Below are 24,335 nucleotides of genomic sequence, written 5' to 3'. Positions count from 1 at the left end.
AACATAGGAAACAAGGAGGCCTGGGGGTTCCTAACCTCCAGGCTTATTATAATGCCACTATACTAAGCCAATCCAGTAATTGGCTGAGAGTCCAGCAACTCCTGTCCTGGTGCCATATAGAAAAATGCAGAAATAAAAACAGATCGTTGGGGTCCTTAATCAAAGCCTCAATTATAGGAGCATTAAACCCAGAAATCTCTTCTCTTCTACAATTTCAAGACACAACTCCCCTAATGCAGGATACTCTTCGATGTTGGAGTCAACTAACGCACAAACTCAAATCGGGCTTGAGAGGTCCCCCAATAGATCTCCCTTTGGAGATTCTCACTTATTTTATGCGAGATCTCAACCTCAAAAGATGGAGCAACTCTGGGATAAAGAAATTGTCTGATCTAACTGACAAAGGAAAGCTTCTCTCATTTCGAGAAATACAAAACAAATTTAAGTTGCTTGACTCGGAAGCCTTCCCTTACATAAAAATCTACTCCCTATTAAATAACTCCAACCTAACTAACTTCTCTCCCCCAAAGGAATTAGAACAACTACGTCTTATATGCATAAATTCACATGATTCCCACACTAGAGTTTTCTACAATTTCATTTCAGGTAACAAAAACAACCCAAAGAGAATACACCTACTAAACTGGGAATTTGACCTAAAAAAGAAAATAACCACCTCACAATGGATGAAAGCATTTGAATGGGCTAATAAAGCCACTCTATCTGCTAACATTCTACAAACCCACTATAAGGTGCTATCCAGGTGGTACTACACTCCCATAAAACTAAGCAGATTCTTCCCTAATTTTGACAACAAATGCTGGAGAAACTGTGGCCGCGAGGGCTCACTAATCCACTTGTTTTGCGAATGCCCCCTGATTGGAAACTTCTGGGAGGACGTCTTTAATTCCATCCACACTATTTCAGGTGTACGCCTACCCCGCTTGCCTTAGCTTTCTCTCCTTCTTGTAGACTGTGATATAATTCCGACGATGAAATGGAAATGGATATGTCACTTCCTTCTATCAGCAAAAAATACCATAGCAAAAAGATGGAGTGACCTCCCCCCCTTCTATCAAAGATCTTTTAGATGCTACTGCAAACCATTACTGTTATGAGAAAATATACGCAAAAAACAATAAGGTTGGATTCACACAGGGCGGATTTGCCGCGGTTCTCCCACAGCAGATCCGCCCGCGGCAAAACCGCCCGCGGCCGCTAATCTCGGGATTAGCCAGCCATGTGGACGAGGTTTCTCAGAAACCTCGTCCACACGGGACGGCTAATCCGCTGCGGTAAATCAGGTTGAAACCGCGGCTGCGGCCGCCGCAGCTGCGGTTTCAAAAGAAGCAGCATGTCTGTTTACAGTCGTTTTTTTGTTTATTTATGTTACGGCCGCGCTCTCCTCTATGGGAGAGCCGGCCGCAACGGAAAAGCATGCGGCCGGACCGCTTCAAAGCCGCAGCGGCTTAAACCGCGACGGTTCTCCCGGCGGAAATCTCGCGGTTTTTGCTGCGGCCAAACCTCGAGATTTCCCACGGGAATCCGCCGTGTGTGAACCCTGCCTAACTGTCTTGCTAAGTTTAATCGAAATTGGAAATATTGGCAGCAATTTGAGTTAAAAAAGTTGTTTTAAATTTGTTTATACTTCCTTTTCTGTACTCTATATCCTATACTTTACTCGCTAGAACACAACTACCAAGAATTAAACAAAAGTAAAAACACATGTCTCTGTTAAAAATACCGAATATATGCCAAGAGCGATAAGTTACTTATCACTGTATGAGAACCACATGGAAAATCTTTGTATATGCAATGTTGGGTCTATGCTTTTCTATGTAAAAACTAATAAAAATTACTATTTAATAAAAAACCTCAGAAACAAAATTATAAAAACCAATAAAATTGATCATGCTTGAAGAAAAGAAAACTATGGGGCCATTTGTCAAGCTATTTACTCCAACTTTTTGCACTTAAGGCCGCCTACAGAGAACCGACCCATGCCCCTGCAGGGACTAGTGCAGGTCTCACCTGCTCCCGTGGCTCCAGCTCTGTGATGTGGCGGCTGCCAGCCAACTGGTGCATGCGCAGAGCGGTGCCATCCCGGCAATACTGCCATTTCTGTGCGGGTAATAGAGCATGCCGTAATTTGTTTTCTGCATGTGATTTCACGCGGACAAATCGCTGCTGTCTTCCTAGGATTGTGTTTTTTAATGCAATCCTAATGCAGCGTCCACGGGCGAAAATTCTGCGGAAAATCCCGCCGCCGAATTTCCGCCCGTGTGCAGGGAGCCTAAAGTCGCAAATTGTGTCGCACTGTATGTCTCATTGACAAATTCAGTGTGTGTGTGGGGGGGGGGGGGGGGGGGCAAATGTGTATGCAATGCGCAAAGAGATGAGCAATACGCTGGGCAATTCTGCAGGAACTCATCAGGCTATATTGCCATTTATACAGGGGTGTGGTTGTGTCTCGCATACAAAAAATAGAAACTTGTCTTGTGCTCAGAAAAAGTACATTAAAATACGCCGATTCGCGCACAAAAAAGACTCGTTCATGGCGCAAATACCTTGCGCTGAGTTATGCGTAATTGCGCATACACTCATATGAAGGAGCCCCAAATAAAGTCACTGAGTACCAAAAAATGTGTATATGCAGTCATTTAAGGAAATGCAGGTAAATTTAAGTAAATAAATTCATTTATTTGTACTTTGGAAACTGAGAGAAATCTTTGTGTTATGAGACATTATGTTGTGGAGAGTAAATAAAGTCCACTTTTAAGAGGTGTTTCTATTTCTGCAACCATCAAAAGCAGGCTAACAGCGTTACATTCACTCTTCCCGTTACCCGTAATGTCCTATATTGCTGAGGTCTTTTTACCTGAAGTCTTTTATTGCCACCTGGTGGACACATTTGGTACATAAGTTACAAACAGGAATAGCAAAAACATTAAGCCCAGGTAAACTTTTCTCTTGTGCCAAACTGAAATAAAATACACCCCTGGCTCTATGCCACTGTATGACAAAAAGATGGAGCGTACCCCATCAAATGCTATATGGCAGCTTATTCCTCCCATAGAAAGCAATGAAAGCTGAAAAATTACACCATACCAAAAAACAATACAGGTGATACACAAATAAGTACAGCAAGTATGAATGGTTATGAAGCAGTAAATACTGCAACTCCACACCATACAGCCAAAACGCCCAACTTTTGAACAATTAAAAGAGGGACAACTGTAGTGGTGCACAAACCGCACCGCAACCCATTTTTATGCCAGGTCAGGCCCTGTTTATGCAAAACAATGCCCTTCGTATTCCATAAGAGAGCCGTTCAATGACCTCCTCACAGTAATTATATCCTTCACGTACCCCCTCACAGTAATAGTGTCTCTCAAGAACCCCCTGTGAGACACTGAAGGGGTTAATCCTTGACATTACCCCTATTTGGTTTGAAGCGAGTCCGTGTGGGAAAAACCAGGGGGGTGACGTGGTCTCCAGCAAAAGTAGTTGCTGGACATGTTTGTGTAAAACTTGTTTTAGAATGGATGGCAGGCTCGGTCGTAGGGCTGTCAATTCCACTCCCTCCACTCCAGGTCTTATTATGGGGAGGCAAGCTCCTCAGGTGCAGAGGCTGGGTAATTACCTAGTCCATAAAGTCTGCAAAGATGCAGACTGAGTTGAGGCCGGGTGCAGCTAAGTACGCTGGAAGCTGCTGGTCTCAAGGGATGCCTATCCCTGACCAAGGGACAAACTGGACTTCTGTGCAATGCCATATGTTCGTGCGGCTGCAGCTAGCCGTGCCGTATTGTTAGGAAACAACTCTGCTGGAGAAGCAGGATTTTGTTTATGCCTGAAGCCAAGCCTATGTTTTGAGCCTTTTAATAAACGCAGGCCAAGCCTGTATGGACTATATCTGCCTGTCTTGGTCTCTGACTGCTGCTCACACAGCAGCCCCACGTTCTACCTCAGCTGACTCTCCTACACCCCTCGCGGTAATCGTATCCCTCGGGCACCCCCTCGCGGTAATAGTTTCCCCGCGGGCACCCCCTCGCGGTAATACTTTCCCCGGGGGCACCCCCTCGCGGTAATACTTTTAACGCGGGCACCCCCTCGCGGCAATAGTTTCCCCGCGGGCACCCCCTCGCGGTAATAGTTTCCCCGCGGGCACCCCCTCGCGGTAATAGTTTCCCCGCGGGCACCCCCTCGCGGTAATAGTTTCCCCGCGGGCACCCCCTCGCGGTAATAGTTTCCCCGCGGGCACCCCCTCGCGGTAATAGTTTCCTTCGGGCACCCCCTCGAGGTAATAGTTTCCCTCAGGCACCCTCTCACAGTAATAGTTTCCCTCAGGTACCCTTTCACGGTAATAGTTTCCCTCAGGTACCCTTTCACGGTACCCTCAAGTACCCTTTCACGGTAATAGTATCCCTCAGCTACCCTCTCACGGTAATAGTTTCCCTCAGGTACCCTCTCACGGTACCCTCAGGGACCCTTTCACGGTAATAGTATCCCTCAGGTACCGTCTTACAGAAATAGTATCCCTCAGCTAACCTCTCACGGTAATAGTATCCCTCAGGTACCCTCTCACGGTAATAGTATCCCTCAGGTACCCTCTCACGGTAATAGTATGCCTCAGGTACCCTCTCACGGTAATAGTATCCCTCAGGTACCCTCTCACGGTAATAGTATCCCTCAGGTACCCTCTCACGGTAATAGTATCCCTCAGGTACCCTCTCACGGTAATAGTATCCCTCAGGTACCCTCTCACGGTAATAGTATCCCTCAGGTACCCTCTCACGGTAATAGTATCCCTCAGGTACCCTCTCACGGTAATAGTATCCCTCAGGTACCCTCTCACGGTAATAGTATCCCTCAGGTACCCTTTCACGGCAATAGTATCCCTCAGGTACCCTCTCACGGTAATAGTATCCCTCAGGTACCCTCTCACGGTACCCTCAGGTACCCTTTCACGGGAATAGTATCCCTCAGCTACCCTCTCACGGTAATAGTATCCCTCAGGTACCCTCTCACGGTAATAGTATCCCTCAGGTACCCTCTCACGGTAATAGTATCCCTCAGCTACCCTCTCACGGTAATAGTATCCCTCAGCTACCCTCTCACGGTAATAGTATCCCTCAGCTACCCTCTCACGGGAATAGTATCCCTCAGGTACCCTCTCACGGGAATAGTATCCCTCAGGTACCCTCTCACGGGAATAGTATCCCTCAGGTACCCTCTCACGGGAATAGTATCCCTCAGGTACCCTCTCACGGGAATAGTATCCCTCAGGTACCCTCTCACGGGAATAGTATCCCTCAGCTACCCTCTCACAGGAATAGTTTCCCTCAGGTACCCTTTCACGGTACCCTCTCACGGTAATAGTATCCCTCAGGTACCCTCTCACGGTAATAGTTTCCCTCAGGTACCCTTTCACGGTACCCTCTCACGGTAATAGTATCCCTCAGCTACCCTCTCACGGTAATAGTATCCCTCAGGTACCCTCTCATGGTAATAGTATCCCTCAGGTACCCTCTCACGGTAATAGTATCCCTCAGGTACCCTCTCACGGTAATAGTATCCCTCAGCTACCCTCTCACGGTAATAGTATCCCTCAGCTACCCTCTCACGGTAATAGTATCCCTCAGCTACCCTCTCACGGTAATAGTATCCCTCAGCTACCCTCTCACGGGAATAGTATCCCTCAGGTACCCTCTCACGGGAATAGTATCCCTCAGGTACCCTCTCACGGGAATAGTATCCCTCAGGTACCCTCTCACGGGAATAGTATCCCTCAGGTACCCTCTCACGGGAATAGTATCCCTCAGGTACCCTCTCACGGGAATAGTATCCCTCAGCTACCCTCTCACGGGAATAGTTTCCCTCAGGTACCCTTTCACGGTACCCTCTCACGGTAATAGTATCCCTCAGGTACCCTCTCACGGTAATAGTTTCCCTCAGGTACCCTTTCACGGTACCCTCTCACGGTAATAGTATCCCTCAGCTACCCTCTCACGGTAATAGTATCCCTCAGGTACCCTCTCATGGTAATAGTATCCCTCAGGTACCCTCGCACGGCAATAGTATCCCTCAGGTACCCTCTCACGGTAATAGTATCCCTCAGGTACCCTTTCACGGTAATAGTATCCCTCAGGTACCCTTTCACGGTAATAGTATCCCTCAGGTACCCTCTCACGGTACCCTCAGGTACCCTCTCACGGGAATAGTATCCCTCAGCTACCCTCTCACGGTAATAGTATCCCTCAGCTACCCTCTCACGGTAATAGTATCCCTCAGCTACCCTCTCACGGTAATAGTATCCCTCAGCTACCCTCTCACGGTAATAGTATCCCTCAGCTACCCTCTCACGGTAATAGTATCCCTCAGCTACCCTCTCACGGTAATAGTATCCCTCAGCTACCCTCTCACGGTAATAGTATCCCTCAGCTACCCTCTCACGGTAATAGTATCCCTCAGCTACCCTCTCACGGGAATAGTATCCCTCAGCTACCCTCTCACGGGAATAGTATCCCTCAGCTACCCTCTCACGGGAATAGTATCCCTCAGCTACCCTCTCACGGGAATAGTATCCCTCAAGTACCCTCTCACGGGAATAGTATCCCTCAGGTACCCTCTCACGGGAATAGTATTCCTCAGGTACCCTCTCACGGGAATAGTATCCCTCAGGTACCCTCTCACGGGAATAGTATCCCTCAGGTACCCTCTCACGGGAATAGTATCCCTCAGCTACCCTCTCACGGTAGTAGTTTCCCTCAGGTACCCTTTCACGGTACCCTCTCACGGTAATAGTATCCCTCAGGTACCCTCTCACGGTAATAGTTTCCCTCAGGTACCCTTTCACGGTACCCTCTCACGGTAATAGTATCCCTCAGCTACCCTCTCACGGTAATAGTTTCTCTCAGGTACCCTTTCACGGTACCCTCAAGTACCCTTTCACGGTAATAGTATCCCTCAGCTACCCTCTCACGGTAATAGTTTCCCTCAGGTACCCTCTCACCGTACCCTCTCACGGTAATAGTATCCCTCTGGTACCCTCTCACTGTACCCTCAGGTACCCTCTCACGGTAATAGTATCCCTCTGGTACCCTCAGGTGCCCTCTCACGGTAATAGTATCCCTCAGGTACACTCTCACGGTAATAGTATCCCTCAGGTACCCTCTCACGGTCCCATCAGGTACCCTTTCACGGTAATATTATCCCTCAGGTAACCTTTCACGGTAATAGTATCCCTCAGCTACCCTCTCACGGTAATAGTTTCCCTCAGGCACCCTTTCACAGTAATAGTATCCCTCAGGTACCCTTTCACGGTAATAGTATCCCTCATGTACCCTCTCACGGTAATAGTATCCCTCATGTACCCTCTCACGGTAATAGTATCCCTCATGCACCCTCTCACAGTAATAGTATCCCTCAGCTACCCTCTCACGGTAATAGTATCCCTCAGGTACCCTCTCACGGGAATAGTATCCCTCAGGTCCCCTCTCACGGGAATAGTATCCCTCAGGTCCCCTCTCACGGGAATAGTATCCCTCAGGTCCCCTCTCACGGGAATAGTATCCCTCAGGTCCCCTCTCACGGGAATAGTATCCCTCAGGTCCCCTCTCACGGGAATAGTATCCCTCAGGTCCCCTCTCACGGGAATAGTATCCCTCAGGTCCCCTCTCACGGGAATAGTATCCCTCAGGTCCCCTCTCACGGGAATCGTATCCCTCAGGTCCCCTCTCACGGGAATCGTATCCCTCAGGTCCCCTCTCACGGGAATCGTATCCCTCAGGTCCCCTCTCACGGGAATCGTATCCCTCAGGTCCCCTCTCACGGGAATCGTATCCCTCAGGTCCCCTCTCACGGGAATCGTATCCCTCAGGTCCCCTCTCACGGGAATCGTATCCCTCAGGTCCCCTCTCACGGGAATCGTATCCCTCAGGTCCCCTCTCACGGGAATCGTATCCCTCAGGTCCCCTCTCACGGGAATCGTATCCCTCAGGTCCCCTCTCACGGGAATCGTATCCCTCAGGTCCCCTCTCACGGGAATCGTATCTCTCAGGTACCCTCTCACGGTAATAGTATCCCTCAGGTACCCTCTCACGGTAATAGTATCCCTCAGCTACCCTCTCACTGTAATAGTTTCCCTCAGGTACCCTTTCACGGTACCCTCAAGTACCCTTTCACGGTAATAGTATCCCTCAGCTACCCTCACACGGTAATAGTTTCCCTCAGGTACCCTCTCACGGTACCCTCAGGTATCCTCTCACGGTAATAGTATCCCTCTGGTACCCTCTCACGGTACCCTCAAGTACCCTCTCACGGTAATAGTATCCCTCAGGTACCCTCTCATGGTAGTAGTATCCGTCAGGTACCCTCTCCCGGTAATAGTATCCGTCAGGTACCCTCTCCCGGTAATAGTATCCCTCAGCTACCCTCTCCCGGTAATAGTATCCCTCAGCTACCCTCTCCCGGTAATAGTATCCCTCAGCTACCCTCTCCCGGTAATAGTATCCCTCAGCTACCCTCTCCCGGTAATAGTATCCCTCAGCTACCCTCTCCCGGTAATAGTATCCCTCAGCTACCCTCTCCCGGTAATAGTATCCCTCAGCTACCCTCTCCCGGTAATAGTATCCCTCAGCTACCCTCTCCCGGTAATAGTATCCCTCAGCTACCCTCTCCCGGTAATAGTATCCCTCAGCTACCCTCTCCCGGTAATAGTATCCCTCAGCTACCCTCTCCCGGTAATAGTTTCCCTCAGCTACCCTCTCCCGGTAATAGTATCCCTCAGCTACCCTCTCACGGTAATAGTATCCCTCAGGTACCGTCTCACGGTAATAGTATCCCTCAGGTACCGTCTCACGGTAATAGTATCCCTCAGGTACCCTCTCACGGTAATAGTTTCCTTCAGTTACCCTCTCACGGTAATAGTATCCGTCAGCTACCCTCTCACGGTAATAGTTTCCCTCAGGTACCCTTTCACGGTACCCTCTCACAGTGATAGTGTCCCTCAGGTACCCTCTCACGGTGATAGTGTCCCTCAGGTACCCTCTCACGGTGATAGTGTCCCTCAGGTACCCTCTCACGGTGATAGTGTCCCTCAGGTACCCTCTCACGGTGATAGTGTCCCTCAGGTACCCTCTCACGGTGATAGTGTCCCTCAGGTACCCTCTCACGGTGATAGTGTCCCTCAGGTACCCTCTCACGGTGATAGTGTCCCTCAGGTACCCTCTCACGGTGATAGTGTCCCTCAGGTACCCTCTCACGGTAATAGTGTCCCTCAGGTATGCATCTTTTAAATGCCCCGCTGTAAACTCCCGGGGATGAGGGGACTGCCTGAAGGTTCCGTTAATTCCTGACGGGACTAACAGGATTTTTCAACAGGACATTTAAAAGTTGCTTCTGGGCAGCACCTTTTAAATGGTTTGCTATGGGGAATACTGGGGGAAGCCCTATAGCCACAACCTCCTCTCTGCGCTATAGGGATTTTCCTTGGGGATCCCCATAACAAGGAAAGACAGAACGGGACTATGGATTTCCCTATAGTAGGGAGAGAGTGCAGAGCTATGGGAGATTAGCCCATAGTCCTGCTTCGTCTCCCCCTGCTATGGGGAACCCCCCACCCCCACCCCATAACTCTGCTATCTCCCTGCTGTGAGGAAATCCCGAAGCCCTTTAGGGCTTCTTCTCCCTCTTCCTGGAGCTGCTGCGCTTTTCCAAGCGCAGCAGCTCCAGTGAAAAGGCAATTTTTTAATGCACTGTGCATATAAAACATTGCCCATTCATGAGTTTTTGCGTGTGAATGCGCCATTATAATTGTAATTTATTTTAAGATGTTATTAAAAATTAACTCTCTACTATACAATCACCTATACTGATTAAATAGTATAGGTGATTGTACTAGAAGGCGTTAATGTGTGGAAGGGGTTAATTTGTGCACGTTTTACATACTATATTTTTATCTTTATTCTAATCTCACACTGAAAGGTGAGCAGAGGTAAAAAGAGAGAGACACTGATCACAGTATTGACATGCCACAAATGTCTGCAAACCTTCCCGGTCAGCGCTGTGATTGGCTGTCAGTGATGACATCATCGGGACCTAAACAAACTGAGTCCTGATGACAGCATCCAACCAGGCTGTTAGTAACTGCCTGTTTAGGTTGTTTTACCCACTGTGAGGGGGGGTCGTGATTACTGGAAGAGTCCCTAACAAAAATGTACGTCGCTGCTGGACACAGTCCAGGCAGCAGCGATGCAAATTTACTGTCAGCAGTTGAGAAGAAGTTAAATTGCCACATTATTGTGAGGGGATGTAGTGAGCAGGAGAGGGGAATTGGGACCCGCATTCCTGGGATCGGTGGAGGTCTCAGCAATGTTGTATTTTTTTAATGGCACAATTTAATGTTATATAGACTGTATTGAGAAACTTAAAAATATTGCGTGATGCAATAGGAAAAGAGACAATTCCACGATCGGTTTTTCGGGTTTGGTAAAAATGACATGTTATTCTGCAGCTGAGAACAATGACAGCAATTCCAAACTTATATAGAATTATAGAGAAAAAAATAGCTAAAGATTTTTTGTCTGTCTCACTATATTTTGAAACAAATGTTTTTATTTTAATTTTAGCGAGGATGGAGCTGTGAGGGTTAGTATCTTGGCACATAGGACTTGTTGGTCACTTTTTATACCTTTGCTTTGGGCAAAGAGGGTACAAGAAAATTCTGGAGGATAAATAGTGTGACATTTGAATGATTAGACTTGGGGGTCTTTACTAGGCCCTCAGCTGTTATGAAAACAACCCGTCATTCATCTGACAGAGAACGCCCCATCTATCTGTCTAACCACTTAGATGCCGCAGTCGCCATTGAATGCAGCATCTATGGAGCCTTTTAAATGATACATGTTGATTGGTGCTCATTTAAGCCATCCACACAAGGCAGCTCAGCTTTATGGGGACCAACGATCATTACTATGATCATTCGTTCCCGTTCTGCTATCATTGGTTGACTGCACACTTCCCTGTTCACACAGTGGAATGTGCCAAGCAGCGAACATTTGAATGTTCCATTTCATAGACTGGGCTCATATAATATTCCCCGACTGCACAAAGCGCCCAATATTTGGAGATGGACACGGCCACACCGATTTCTTGTATTTACAAGTCAGGTAACATCTGGCATAGATGTCTGTATACATAAATGTGTTGGTTTGTGCAGACTGCCCACCTTTTCAGGAAAGTGTTGTAGAATACCATAGAAATCAAAAAGTCATCACATTTTTGCAAAAACAAGGCTAGCACAAAATTCTGTGGCTTTTTAATGCCATTATCCGATCTAAAATTCTTTATAAAGTTCCGCTATAGCATCGAATTCCATCATTTCAAATTCTATGTTGCCTAAAATACCTAAACAAAACCCCAAAATGTTTCATATGAGATTATATGTTACAATTTTGCTATATAAGCTTTGTGTTATAGCGGTTGTTACCCACTTACGTGCAAATCTCGCCAGAGGTCTTGCATTTTTGTCACCAGCTTCATTTGCAACTGCAAACAAAAAAAAGAGAAATATATAATTGCAGCAAATGTGTAGATAGGCAATAAAATATATAGCACATATTTATATAACAGCAGCAGTGAAGAACTGAAACTGACAGGCAATTCATTATAGCAGATTCTATATATGGCGGCTATAACTGGTGGCAGTGATACAAGCTCGACCTCTCATTCAGCTCCGCGAGACAATGAGAGGAGCTATACGACCAGCATTGGTTTAGATAGTGGGATGTAGTATTCGTGAGCTATGGTGGAAGGAGGATACAGAGTAAACAGGTGGAACTGCAGCCCAGAGGATTGTGGGAGATGTAGTAGAGAACAGGAGGACTGTGGGAGATGTAGTAGAGAACAGAAGGACTAAAACCCAGAGGATTGTGGGAAATGTAGTAGAGAACAGGACTGAAGCCCACAGGATTGTAGTAGATCAGGGGTGTCAAACTCATTTTCCCCGAGGGCCACATCAGCCTTCAAAGGGCCGATTCTAATTGTAAGACAGTATAGTAAAAGTGAACCCTATAGTTGCCCAATTGGTAATAAGGTCCCCCATAGTGGCCAGGGCACACACACACATATATATATCATATATATAAAGCTGAAAGCCCTCACTGACTGACTCACTCACTCACTGACTGACTCACTGACTGACTCGCCAAAAGTTCTCCAACTTCCCGATGTCGTGGAAACATGAAATTTGGCAGAAGCATAGATTATCTCCAAAATAGGAAAATTAATTGTGTCCCAACTCGATTATTCAAATCTAACGCAAAAGAATTGGCGTCGAAATTTAACGTACATAATCTAAATCTCTCACTTCCCAATGTCATAGAAACGTAACATTTGGCACGAGCATTGATTATGTCATAAATAGGAAAAGCTAATGGGTCCCAACTCGATTATTCAATTCTATGCGCAAAAGAATTAGTGTCCAAATTTTACGTGCGGAATGTATTTTTCTCACTTTCCGGTGTCATAGAAACGTGAAATTTGGCACGAGCATTGATTATATCATAAATAGGAAAAGCGAATGGGTCCCAACTCGATTATTCAATTCTATGCGCAAAAGAATTAGCGTCCAAATTTTACGTACGGAATGTAATTTTCTCACTTTCCGGTGTCATAGAAACGGGAAATTTGGCACGAGCATTGATTATGTCATAAATAGGAAAAGCTAATGGGTCCCAACTCGATTATTCAATTCTGTGCGCAAAAGAATTAGCGTCCAAATTTTACGTACGGTATCTAATTCTCTCACTTTCCGGTGTCATAGAAACGTGAAATTTGGCACAGGCATTGACTATGTCATAAATAGGAAAAGCTAATGGGTCCCAACTCGATTATTCAATTCTATGTGCAAAATAATTAGCGTCCAAATTTTACGTACGGAATCTAATTCTCTCACTTTCCGGTGTCATAGAAACGGGAAATTTGGCACGAGCATTGATTATGTCATAAATAGGAAAAGCTAATGGGTCCCAACTCGATTATTCAATTCTATGCACAAAAGAATTAGCGTCCAAATTTTACACACGGAATGTAATTTTCTCACTTTCCGGTGTCATAGAAACGGGTAATTTGGCACAGGCATTGACTATGTCATAAATAGGAAAAGCTAATGGGTCCCAACTCGATTATTAAATTCTATGCGCAAAAGAATTAGCATCCAAATTTCACGTACGGAATGTAATTTTCTCACTTTCCGGTGTCATAGAAACGGGAAATTTGGCACGAGCATTGATTATGTCATAAATAGGAAAAGCTAATGGGTCCCAACTCGATTATTCAATTCTATGCGCAAAAGAATTAGCGTCCAAATTTTACACACAGAATGTAATTTTCTCACTTTCCGGTGTCATAGAAACGGGAAATTTGGCACGAGCATTGATTATGTCATAAATAGGAAAAGCTAATGGGTCCCAACTCGATTATTCAATTCTAAGTGCAAAAGAATTAGCGTCAAAATTTTACGTACATAATCTAAATCTCTCACTTTCCAATGTCATAGAAACATGAAATTTGCCATAAGCATTAAATATGTCATAAATAGGAAAAGTTAATGGGTCCCAACTCGATTATTTAATTCTAGCGCAAAAGAACTAGCATCTAAATTTTACGTACGGAATCTAATTCTCTCACTTCTTGGTGTCATAGAAACATGAAATTTGGCACGAGCATTGATTATGTCATAAATAGGAAAAGTTAATAGATCCCAACTCGATTATTCAATTCTAAGCGCAAAAGAATTAGCGTCCACATTTTACGTACAAAATCTAATTCTCTCGCTTCCTGATGTCATAGAAACTTGAAATTTGACACGGGCATTGATTATGTCATTAATAGGAAAAGTTAATGGGTCCCAACTCGATTATTCAATTCTAAGTGCAAAAGAGTCCAAATTTTACGTATGTAATCTAATTCTCTCACTTCCTGATGTCATTTTATATAAAGGAAACGTCACATGGTTACCTCCCCGTGGTGTTTCCTGGGTAACGCAGAGAACTATGCAAAATGGTGAACATATGTTTTTCCGGTATCTCTAAAGTAACCATGACTTCATAAGATTTTCCATGTGAACACCAGATAAACACCAGTACCAAATTAACTCGGGCGAAGCCGGGTATATCAGCTAGTGTGTGTATATATATATATATATATATATATATATATATATATATATATATATATATACATATACACACACACACACACACACACATACACATACATGCACACAAGGACACTTCTGCATTTTATACACATTTTTATACTTACCTGCATCCAATATGGTCCCACAGGCAGGTATACCGGCTGCTCTCAGTCCTTCTTGGGGCCCTCCTGCATACTTGGGCTCCTGATGTCTCCCAGGCCTGCAGCCATGAACAGAGGTAGGGACAGTGAGAGGAGTTCAGCGCTGAGCAGGCTCTCACTCTGCAGCTGCTCCTCCTCAGCGCCGCTCTCCTCGCACCAGAGATTATGTTCTCTGCAGTCTTCTCTCCCCTCCTCCGCGGCCGTTGTCAGTGTTCTATCAGCACTCCTCTATTACTGTCTGCACTAGACAGAACAAGCAGATAGAGGATCGCATACTGACAACAGCACGGAGCGAACTTGCTGCACAGCCGGCGGGCCTTGGGCCTTGTGTTTGACACCTGTGTAGTAAGTAGATGAAGTAGAGAACAGGAGGACTGAAGCCCAGAGGATTGTGGGAGATGTAGTAGAGAACAGGAGGACTGAAGCCCAGAGGATTGTGGGAGATGTAGTAGAGAACAGGAGGACTGAAGCCCACAGGATTGTGGGAGATGTAGTAGAGAACAGGAGGACTGAAGCCCACAGGATTGTGGGAGATGTAGTAGAGAACAGGAGGACTGAAGCCCACAGGATTGTGGGAGATGTAGTAGAGAACAGGAGGACTGAAGCCCACAGGATTGTGGGAGATGTAGTAGAGAACAGGAGGACTGAAGCCCACAGGACTGTGGGAGATGTAGTAGAGAACAGGAGTACTGAAGCCCACAGGATTGTGGGAGATGTAGTAGAGAACAGGAGGACTGAAGCCCACAGGATTGTGGGAGATGTAGTAGAGAACAGGAGGACTGAAGCCCAGAGGTTTGTGGGGGATGTAGTAGAGAACAGGAGGACTGAAGCCCAAAGGATTGTGGGAGATGTAGTAGAGAACAGGAGGACTGCGAACAGGAAGTACTAATGTGCACAATAACAATTAATGCTGTAGGACAGGGATGTCAAACTCATTTTCACCGAGGGCCACATCGGGCTTATGGTGACCTTCAAAGGGCCGATTGTAAGACAGTATAATAAGGGCCTGTTCACACAAGCGTATTTGCGTACATAATATGCAGTGAATAGAAGCCATTGATTTCAATGAGTTCATTCACATGATGTATATTTTCACACAGATTGACCTATTTTGTGGCGTACTCGCACCGCAATAGGCCATTTAAGGGAATGGGCCGCACAGATACATGGTGAATGCGCAGAAAACCTCTGTATTCACTGCATATTTGCATAATATTTCACTGGGCCCATCTGCGTTCTTTTTTGCGTGCCCAAATATGCAGGCATAAGCGATTTTCGATTGCGCAAATATGCAGTGTATTTGTGCGACCAAAATACATTTACACCCGTGTGAACGAGCCCTAATCATGACCCCTATAGTGGTCGCAGTAGAAATAGTGACTCTCATAGTGGCCCCAGTAGTAATAGCGAGCCCACAGTGGCCCCAGTAGTAATAGTGAGCCGCACAGTGGCCCCAGTAGTAAAAGCGAGCCCCACAGTGGCCCCTTAGTAATAGCGAGCCCCACAGTGGCCCCAGTAGTAATAGCAAGCCCCACAGTGGCCCCGTAGTAATAGCGAGCCCCACAGTGGCCCCAGTAGTAATAGCGAGCCCCACAGTGGCCGGAGCAGTAACTGGGTACCCCACAGTGGCCACAGTACTAACAGGGTACCCCACAGTGGCCACAGTACTAACAGGGTATCCCACAGTGGCTCCAGTAGTAATAGCGACCCCCACAGTTGCCCCAGTAGTAATAGTGACCCCCACAGTAATATATACCCCCTCACTAGTAATAACCCCTCAGCAACATCATCCCCAGCAGCAGTAATATTAAGCCCACAGCAGCAGTAATGTTAACCCCCCCCCCAGCAGCAGTAATAATACCCCCCCAGCAGCAGTCATATTAACCCCCCCCAGCAGCAATAATATCACCCACCCCCAGCAGCAGTAATATTAACCCACCCCCAGCGGCAGTAATATTAACCTCCCCCCAACAGCAGTAATATTAACCCCCCCCAACAGCAGTAATATTAACCCCCCCCCCAACAGCAGTAATATTACCCCCCCAGCGGCCCCCGATACTAATAGTGACACTTCACAAGGGCCCCCGTTACTAATAGTGACACTCCACAGCGGCCCCCGGTACTAATCATGACACCCCACAGCGGCCTCCGTTACCAATAGTGACACCCCACAGCTGCCTCCAGTACCAATAGTGACACCCCACAGCGGCCCCCGGTACTAATAGTGACACCCCACCGCGGCCTCCAGTACTAATAGTGACACCCCACAGCGGCCTCCAATACCAACAGTGACACCCCACAGCGTCTCTCGTACCAATAGTGACACCCCACAGCGTCTCTCGTACTAATAGTGACACCCCACAGTGGCCTCCAGTACCAATAGTGACACCCCACAGCGGCCTCCGGTACCAATGGTGACACCCCAGAGCGGCCTCCGGTACCAATAGTGACACCCCACAGCGGCCTCCGGTACCAATAGTGATACTCCACAGCGGCCTCCGGTACCAATGGTGACACCCCAGAGCGGCCTCCGGTACCAATAGTGACATTCCACAGCGGCCTCCGGTACCAATAATGATACTCCACAGCGGCCTCCAGTACCAATAGTGACACTCCACAGCGGCCTCCGGTACCAAAAGTGACACTCCACAGCGGCCTCCGGTACTAATAGTGACACTCCACAGCGGCCTCCGGTACTATTAGTGACACTCCACAGCAGCCTCCGGTACTATTAGTGACACTCCACAGAGCCCCCCGAGACCCACATACTTATCCCCTCCTCTGCGTGGAAGCTCCCCTGCTCTTCAATAATCCCGGCACACACTGTGACGTCAGTGTGCTGCTGGACGCCTCCTCCCCCTGCTCTCGCAGAACCAAGTAGGAGACGTCAGAGGAGGGTGGAGGAGGATCCCGGCTGCACACTGACGTCACAGTGTGCGCAGGGATCAAGGCCACTAGCAGCGTAGTGTGTGAATACCGGCAGAGGAGACGTGGCCCCTGCCGGTATTAACTAACGTGGTGAGCAGCTGATGGCGACGCGTGCCAGCAGGGAGGGCTCTGCATGCCACCTCTGGCACGCGTGACATAGGTTCGCCACCACTCCTCTATGATATCATATGATTCAGTGTGTCAAAAAAGTGGGAGAGTTTCCACACATAACTTTCACCCTTCTCCCAGTACACGCCTGGATGGGGACCACCACTCCAGGCATTTTTGTTTTAATACTTGTATTTCCCATTAAACAACATAAGCATATTTTTAGAAATCCACCTTCTACCATTTCTTTGTTACTACTTTTATAACTTGGTGACTAGAATCATAACTGGGTGCACCAGTTGGGGGTGTCTCTCCACAGTTTGATATTGTCAGCACAGAGTGAACAATGTCAGAATGTGTAGGGACCCCAAAAGTGGTAACGCCCAGTTGTCAATGTGCTCCTACTTTTCTAGTAGGAATAACAGGGAATCTATACAATGCTAAGAAAAGATGCTAAAGAATACAACTATTTACTAACAGACGTGTCTGCAAAGCTGACAGGTCCTGTCTCATTAAATGTGCCTTCCCTTCGATGGTACTGAGCGTTCACATATATGGTAGGTCTATAAGTAATGGATGTAGTAAATGTGGTACTACTAAAACCGATGTTTCCATCCTTACCTCCAGTTTCATTATGTACAAATACATGTATCACAAAATACCCAGCTTTTCAAAACAGCATGGTTGCAACGGCACTGCCACAAATCCCCTTCCTATATGTGTCTGTTCTAGCCACCCATTGCTTGTGTGTGGGTTACGGGCTTTAAGAAGACAAAAAAGGTGTAAATAAAAAAAGGCAAGTTTACATAACAAAATACAAGTGTCCGAACATAATTACCCTGAGATTGCATGGGTTAAATGACTACATTAATAAATGCAGGTTCCACAGTGGTGACTCACCTACTATGATAGGTTCAGACACGTTATACGTTTGTATTTTGCTATGTAAGCGCAGTTTTACATCTGCTTCCAAATCTCCGGTCGGAGGTTCTGAGCAGATCCAAAAGAAAAAGCATGGCATGTAGCACTTTGTTCTGTCCAAAAAGCCAAGCAGCTGGGCGGACCCCATTATAGTCAATAGGGTTCATTTGGTGCTGTTCAGTTCTGTCCAGAATGGAACCGGCAAAGGCAAACACAATTCTGGGATGTATTAAGAGAAGCATAGAGTCTAGATCACGTGAGGTCATTATTCCCCTCTACTCTTCCTTAGTCAGACCTCATCTGAAATACTGGGTCCAGTTCTGGGCACCCCACTTTAAAAAAGACATAGACAAACTGGAAGTTCAGAGAAGAGTTACCAAGATGGTAAGTGGTCTGCAAATCATGTCCTATGAGGAACAGTTAAAGGATCTGGGAATGTTTAGCTTGCAAAAAAGAAGGCTGAGAGGAGACTTAATAGCTGTCTACAAATATCTGAAGGGCTCACACTGCAGAGGGATCAGCCCTATTCTCATCTGCACAAGGAAAGACTAGAAGCAATGGGATGAAACTGAAAGGGAGGAGACCTAAATTAGATATTAGACAGTGAGGGGATCAATGAGTGGGACAGGTTGCCACGGGAGGTGGTGAGTTCTTCTTCAATGGAAGTGTCTTCAGACAAAGGCTGGACAATTATCTGTCTGGGATGATTTTCTGAATTGTGCATTGAGCAGGGGGTTGAATCAGATGACCCTGGAGGTCCCTTCTAACTCTACCATTCTATGATTCTACACATCTGTACTGCACAAACAGGAAATTTGGCAGGACCATTCTTTAGGTCCTTAGTAGGAGAAGTAAAGGGGTCCCAACTTGATTATTCAATTCTAAGCCTATGCGAAAATTCTCGATACAGGAGATAGTTCTTTTCTCAGAAACCAGAAACCATAAAGCTTAGGGAAATGATTTGTATACTGAGGAGAATCTACCTCACCTCTATGTGTGTATACTGGGGAGAATCTACCTCACCTTCATGTGTATATACTGAGGGGAATCTACCACACCTCTATGTGTATATACTGGGGAGAATCTGCCTCATCTCTATGTGTATATACTGGGGAGAATCTAACTGACCTCTATGTGTATATACTGAGGAGAATCTACCTCACCTTTATGTGTATATACTGAGGGGAATCTACCACACCTCTATGTGTATATACTGGGGAGAATCTACCTCATCTCTATGTGTATATACTGGGGAGAATCTAACTGACCTCTGTGTGTATTTACTGATGAGAATCTACCTCACCTTTATGTGTATATACTGAGGGGAATCTACCTCACCTCTGTGTGTTAATACTGAGGAGAATCTACCTCACCTCTATGTGTATATACTGGGGAGAATCTACCTCACCTTCATGTGTATATACTGGGGAGAATCTACCTCACCTCTATGTGTATATACTGGGGAGAATCTACCTCACCTCTATGTGTATATACTGAGGAGAATCTACCTCACCTCTGTGTGTTAATACTGAGGAGAATCTACCTCACCTCTATGTGTATATACTGGGGAGAATCTACCTCACCTTCATGTGTATATACTGGGGAGAATCTACCTCACCTCTATGTGTATATACTGGGGAGAATCTACCTCACCTTCATGTGTATATACTGAGGGGAATCTACCACACCTCTATGTGTATATACTGGGGAGAATCTACCTCATCTCTATGTGTATATACTGGGGAGAATCTAACTGACCTCTATGTGTATATACTGGGGAGAATCTACCTCACCTCTATGTGTATATACTGAGGAGAATCTACCTCACCTCTGTGTGTTAATACTGAGGAGAATCTACCACACCTCTATGTGTATATAGTGAGAAGAATCTACCTCACATTTATGTATATATTCTGAGGAAAATCTACCTCACCTCTATGTGTATATACTGAGGAGAATCTACCTCACCTCTATGTGTATATACTGAGGAGAATCTACCTCACCACTCTGTTTATATACTGAGGAGAATCTACCTCACCTCTATGTGTATATACTGAGGAGAATCTACCTCACCTCTGTGTGTGTATATACTGAGAAGAATCTACCTCACCTCTATGTGTATATACTGGGGAGAATCTAACTGACCTCTATGTGTATATACTGAGGAGAATCTACCTCACCTTTATGTGTATATACTGAGGGGAATCTACCACACCTCTATGTGTATATACTGGGGAGAATCTACCTCATCTCTATGTGTATATACTGGGGAGAATCTAACTGACCTCTATGTGTATATACTGGGGAGAATCTACCTCACCTCTATGTGTATATACTGAGGAGAATCTACCTCACCTCTGTGTGTTAATACTGAGGGGAATCTACCACACCTCTATGTGTATATAGTGAGAAGAATCTACCTCACATTTATGTATATATTCTGAGGAAAATCTACCTCACCTCTATGTGTATATAGTGAGAAGAATCTACCTCACCTCTATGTGTATATACTGAGGAGACTCTAACTTACCACTATGTGTATATACTGATGAGAATCTACCTCACCTCTATGTGTATATACTGATGAGAATCTATCTCACCCTCTATGTGTATATACTGAGGAGAATCTACCTCTCCTCTATGTGTATTTTCTGTGGAGAATCTACCTCACCTCTATGTATATATTCTGAGGCGAATCTACTTCACCTCTGTGTGTATATACTGAGGAGAATCTACCTCACCTCTATGTGTATATACTAAGGAGAATATAACTGACCTCTGTGTGTATATACTGAAAGGCTGTAAAATACAATAGGAAGCGGCCATGAACTGCAGTGATGGAACATGCCTTTAAGGCTAAGAAGTGTCTGTAACCTCCTGTCTGAGGGTAAATTTGAATAAAAGGGGCATTTCCTTTAAGGTAAAAAGTGAGGAGAGTGGGAGGGGTGACACATTCTGCAGAGGGACATCGGTACGTGCAGTCTGAGGAGAATCTAATGTTTCTCTATGTGTATACATATTTTATTCCTCGTTTCCTCTGAAGTTACCGCGACTTCATAAAATTTTTTGTGCAAACAGGTTTGCACAAAACACCTGTATCAAATTAAAGGGGTTGTCTCCCCCCCCGAAACGTTTTTTTTTTTATTCAATAGGCCCCCCGTTCGGCGCGAGACAAACCCAATGGATGGGTTAAAAAAAAAAAGTTTATTACTTACCCGAATCCCCGCGCTGCGGCGACTTCTTTCTTCCTTTATCAAGATGGCCGCCGGGATCTTCACCCATGATGCCCCGCGGGTCTTCTCCCATGGTGCACCGTGGGCTCTGTGCGGTCCATTGCCGATTCCAGCCTCCTGATTGGCTGGAATCGGCACACGTGACAGGGCGGAGCTACGAGGACCAGCTCTCCGGCACGAGCGGCCCCATTCACAAGGGAGAAGACCGGACTGCGCAAGCGCGTCTAAAAACGCCAGAAGACAGCGAATTTAGACGGATCCATGGCGACGGGGACGCTAGCAACGGAGCAGGTAAGTGAATAACTTCTGTATGGCTCATAATTAATGCACGATGTACATTACAAAGTGCATTAATATGGCCATACAGAAGTGCTGAACCCCACTTGATTTCACGAGACAACCCCTTTAAGGGCTTTTACCCACTAGCATTTTTTTTAACGCTGCGATATCGCTGCGTTTTTTTTTCAATGGGACTTTCTAATGTTAAAATCGCATCGCACAAATATTGCAAGTTTGTACTTTTACGATTTTCGGGCGATGCGATTTTAACATTAGAAAGTCCCATTGAAAAAAATGCAGCCATATCGCAGTGTTAAAAACATGCTAGTGGGTAAAAGCCCTAACTTGGGTGAAGCAGGGTATATCAGCCAGTACTTTAAATATAAAGCCCTTCCTTCTTTTGCTACTGTTCCTCAAACTGTTTCCTTTCCTTTTCTTTCTTCTTCTATTGTTACAAAAATGGAATATTCTTTCCTTTGCTTTGTCTATCTCTGATTTGTCTTTCTCGGGTAGTCACACCTCTTCCTTCTCACTGTACTGGCTTTTCTCTCTCCTGATTTCACTTCTTGTTCCTCTCTCTTCAACGACTCAACTCCAACTCCCTCTCGTCTGTCTGACATTTCCCCTTTACTTAGTGACGTCCTATCTAACCCATGCTTATCCTCCAATCACAGGACAGCTATCTCCTTGCTACCTGACTAGCCAATAGGGTACAGAGTGTGTTGCCAGGCAGCATATGAGTGAAAAACAAGCATTTAACAGTCTTAAAATAGTACACACATATTACAATAAAAGCAACTGCATTACCTTTGGCAGTGGGAGACATTTGTTCCCATGGCTCCACCTATGCCTTCTCAAGTCCCCCTGTATCCCTATGGGTTCTCCTGTGCTCTCTCAAATCCCTTTATGCACCTGGGGGTCCAAGTAGGCTCTGGGAGATACAGTCACAAATGCTGTGAGCCTCACTATTTACTGAGGCCGGCTATAGCTGCCAGACCGCATGTGGCCCCCAGGCCGCTGGTTGTTCACTACTGATGTAACACAATATTTAGAATATTACTACAGTGGTACCTTGGGTTAAGAGTTTTATTTGTTCCGTGACGGAGCTTTTAACCCAAAACACTCGTAACTCAAATCAATTTTCCCCATTGAAATTAATGGAAAAGACATTAATCCGTTCCGTATCACGAAACTCTCCCACTGATTTCAATGGGGATGGCGTTGCCCCATTGAAAGCAATAGGACACCAGCACTCCCACAGTGATTTTCAGGGAAGGGCATTTTTAATATAAGCTGTAGTAAAAAAAATAAATATATATACTCACCTGTCTGCCAGGGCTCAGGCGCATCTAGCTGCCGCTTGTTCTCTCTGCACTGCCCTGAAGCTTTTCAGCAGGCGGGGATTAAAAATGCTGGGAGAACAAGCAGCGGTAGACATACCTGAGCCTCGGCAGCCGCGGACAGGTGAGTATATATTTTTTACTACAGCTAGGGAAGATTTTCAGGGAAGAGCTTGTATTTAAAGCCCTTCCCTGAAAATCACTACAGGGGTTGTCAGCAGCTCATTACTTTCAATGCGGCCACCAGCGGCAACCCCATTGAGACCAAGGCTTGTGACCCAAGTGTTTGCTCTTAAATCAGAGCAAAAATTCGGGAGAGAGCCTGTTCGCAAGTCAAAAAGCTTGTAAACTGAGGCACTCTTAACCCAAGGTATCACTGTATATTGTTTTTTATTATTAAACTAGGAATAAATTTCCTCTGCATTTTGTCGAGCAAGTAGGGAATATCACCCATGCTGCCTCAGTCACAACACATCTGGGAAGGGCTTAAACACAATGGAAAACATGCATCAAAAAAAGGGAACTTTTTTACTGTGTACATTAAAAGTGCAGCAGCAGCTCATAACAGCCAGTCAATGGAGGGAAGTAATTAGAGATGAGCGAGCGTACTTGTCCGAGCTTGATGCTCGTTCGAGTATTAGGGTGTTCGAGATACTCGTTACTCGAGACGAGCACCATGCGATGTTCGAGTTACTTTCACTTTCATCTCTGAGACATTTGCGCGCTTTTCTGGCCAATAGAAAGACATGGAAGGCATTACAACTTCCCCCTGCGACGTTCAAGCCCTATACCAACCCCCTGCAGTGAGTGGCTGGCGAGATCAGGTGACACCTGAGTAATAAAATCTGCCCCGCCCGCGGCTCGCCACAGATGCATGGTGACATAGATCAGGGAAAGTGCTGTCTTGCTGTAGCTGCTATAGGGAGAGTGTTAGGTCTTATTTTAGTCTTCAAGAACTCCAACGGTCCTTCTTAGGGCCACATCTGACCGTGTGCAGTACTGTTGAGGCTGCTTTTAGCAGTGTTGCACTTTTTTTGTATATCGGCTGTGCAGAGCATTGCGTCCTCAGTCTGCAGTCATTGTACATAGTATAGGGCCAGTACTGGTGAGGCAGGGACAGTGGGAAAGGTGAAAGAGATATACTGTCTATATAGGCCGTGGGCTT

At 46.0% G+C, this 24,335-nt stretch overlaps 1 protein-coding gene across 1 annotated transcript in view; it reads right to left on the bottom strand.

The window, feature by feature from the left end:
• PDE1C (phosphodiesterase 1C) overlaps positions 1 to 24,335 on the bottom strand; it is a 779,225-nt gene that overhangs the window by 555,357 nt on the left and 199,533 nt on the right. Inside the window, exon 2 of the mRNA XM_066584468.1 lies at positions 11,497 to 11,547. Coding sequence (XP_066440565.1) covers positions 11,497 to 11,547 — 51 coding nt within the window. The remainder of the gene's footprint in view (positions 1 to 11,496; positions 11,548 to 24,335) is intronic.

The sequence above is a fragment of the Eleutherodactylus coqui genome, chromosome 12, assembly GCF_035609145.1.
Source record: "Eleutherodactylus coqui strain aEleCoq1 chromosome 12, aEleCoq1.hap1, whole genome shotgun sequence".
Taxonomy (NCBI): domain Eukaryota; kingdom Metazoa; phylum Chordata; class Amphibia; order Anura; family Eleutherodactylidae; genus Eleutherodactylus; species Eleutherodactylus coqui.
Note: the sequence above shows the minus strand (reverse complement) of the source record. Positions and strands in the feature narration are given on the sequence as shown.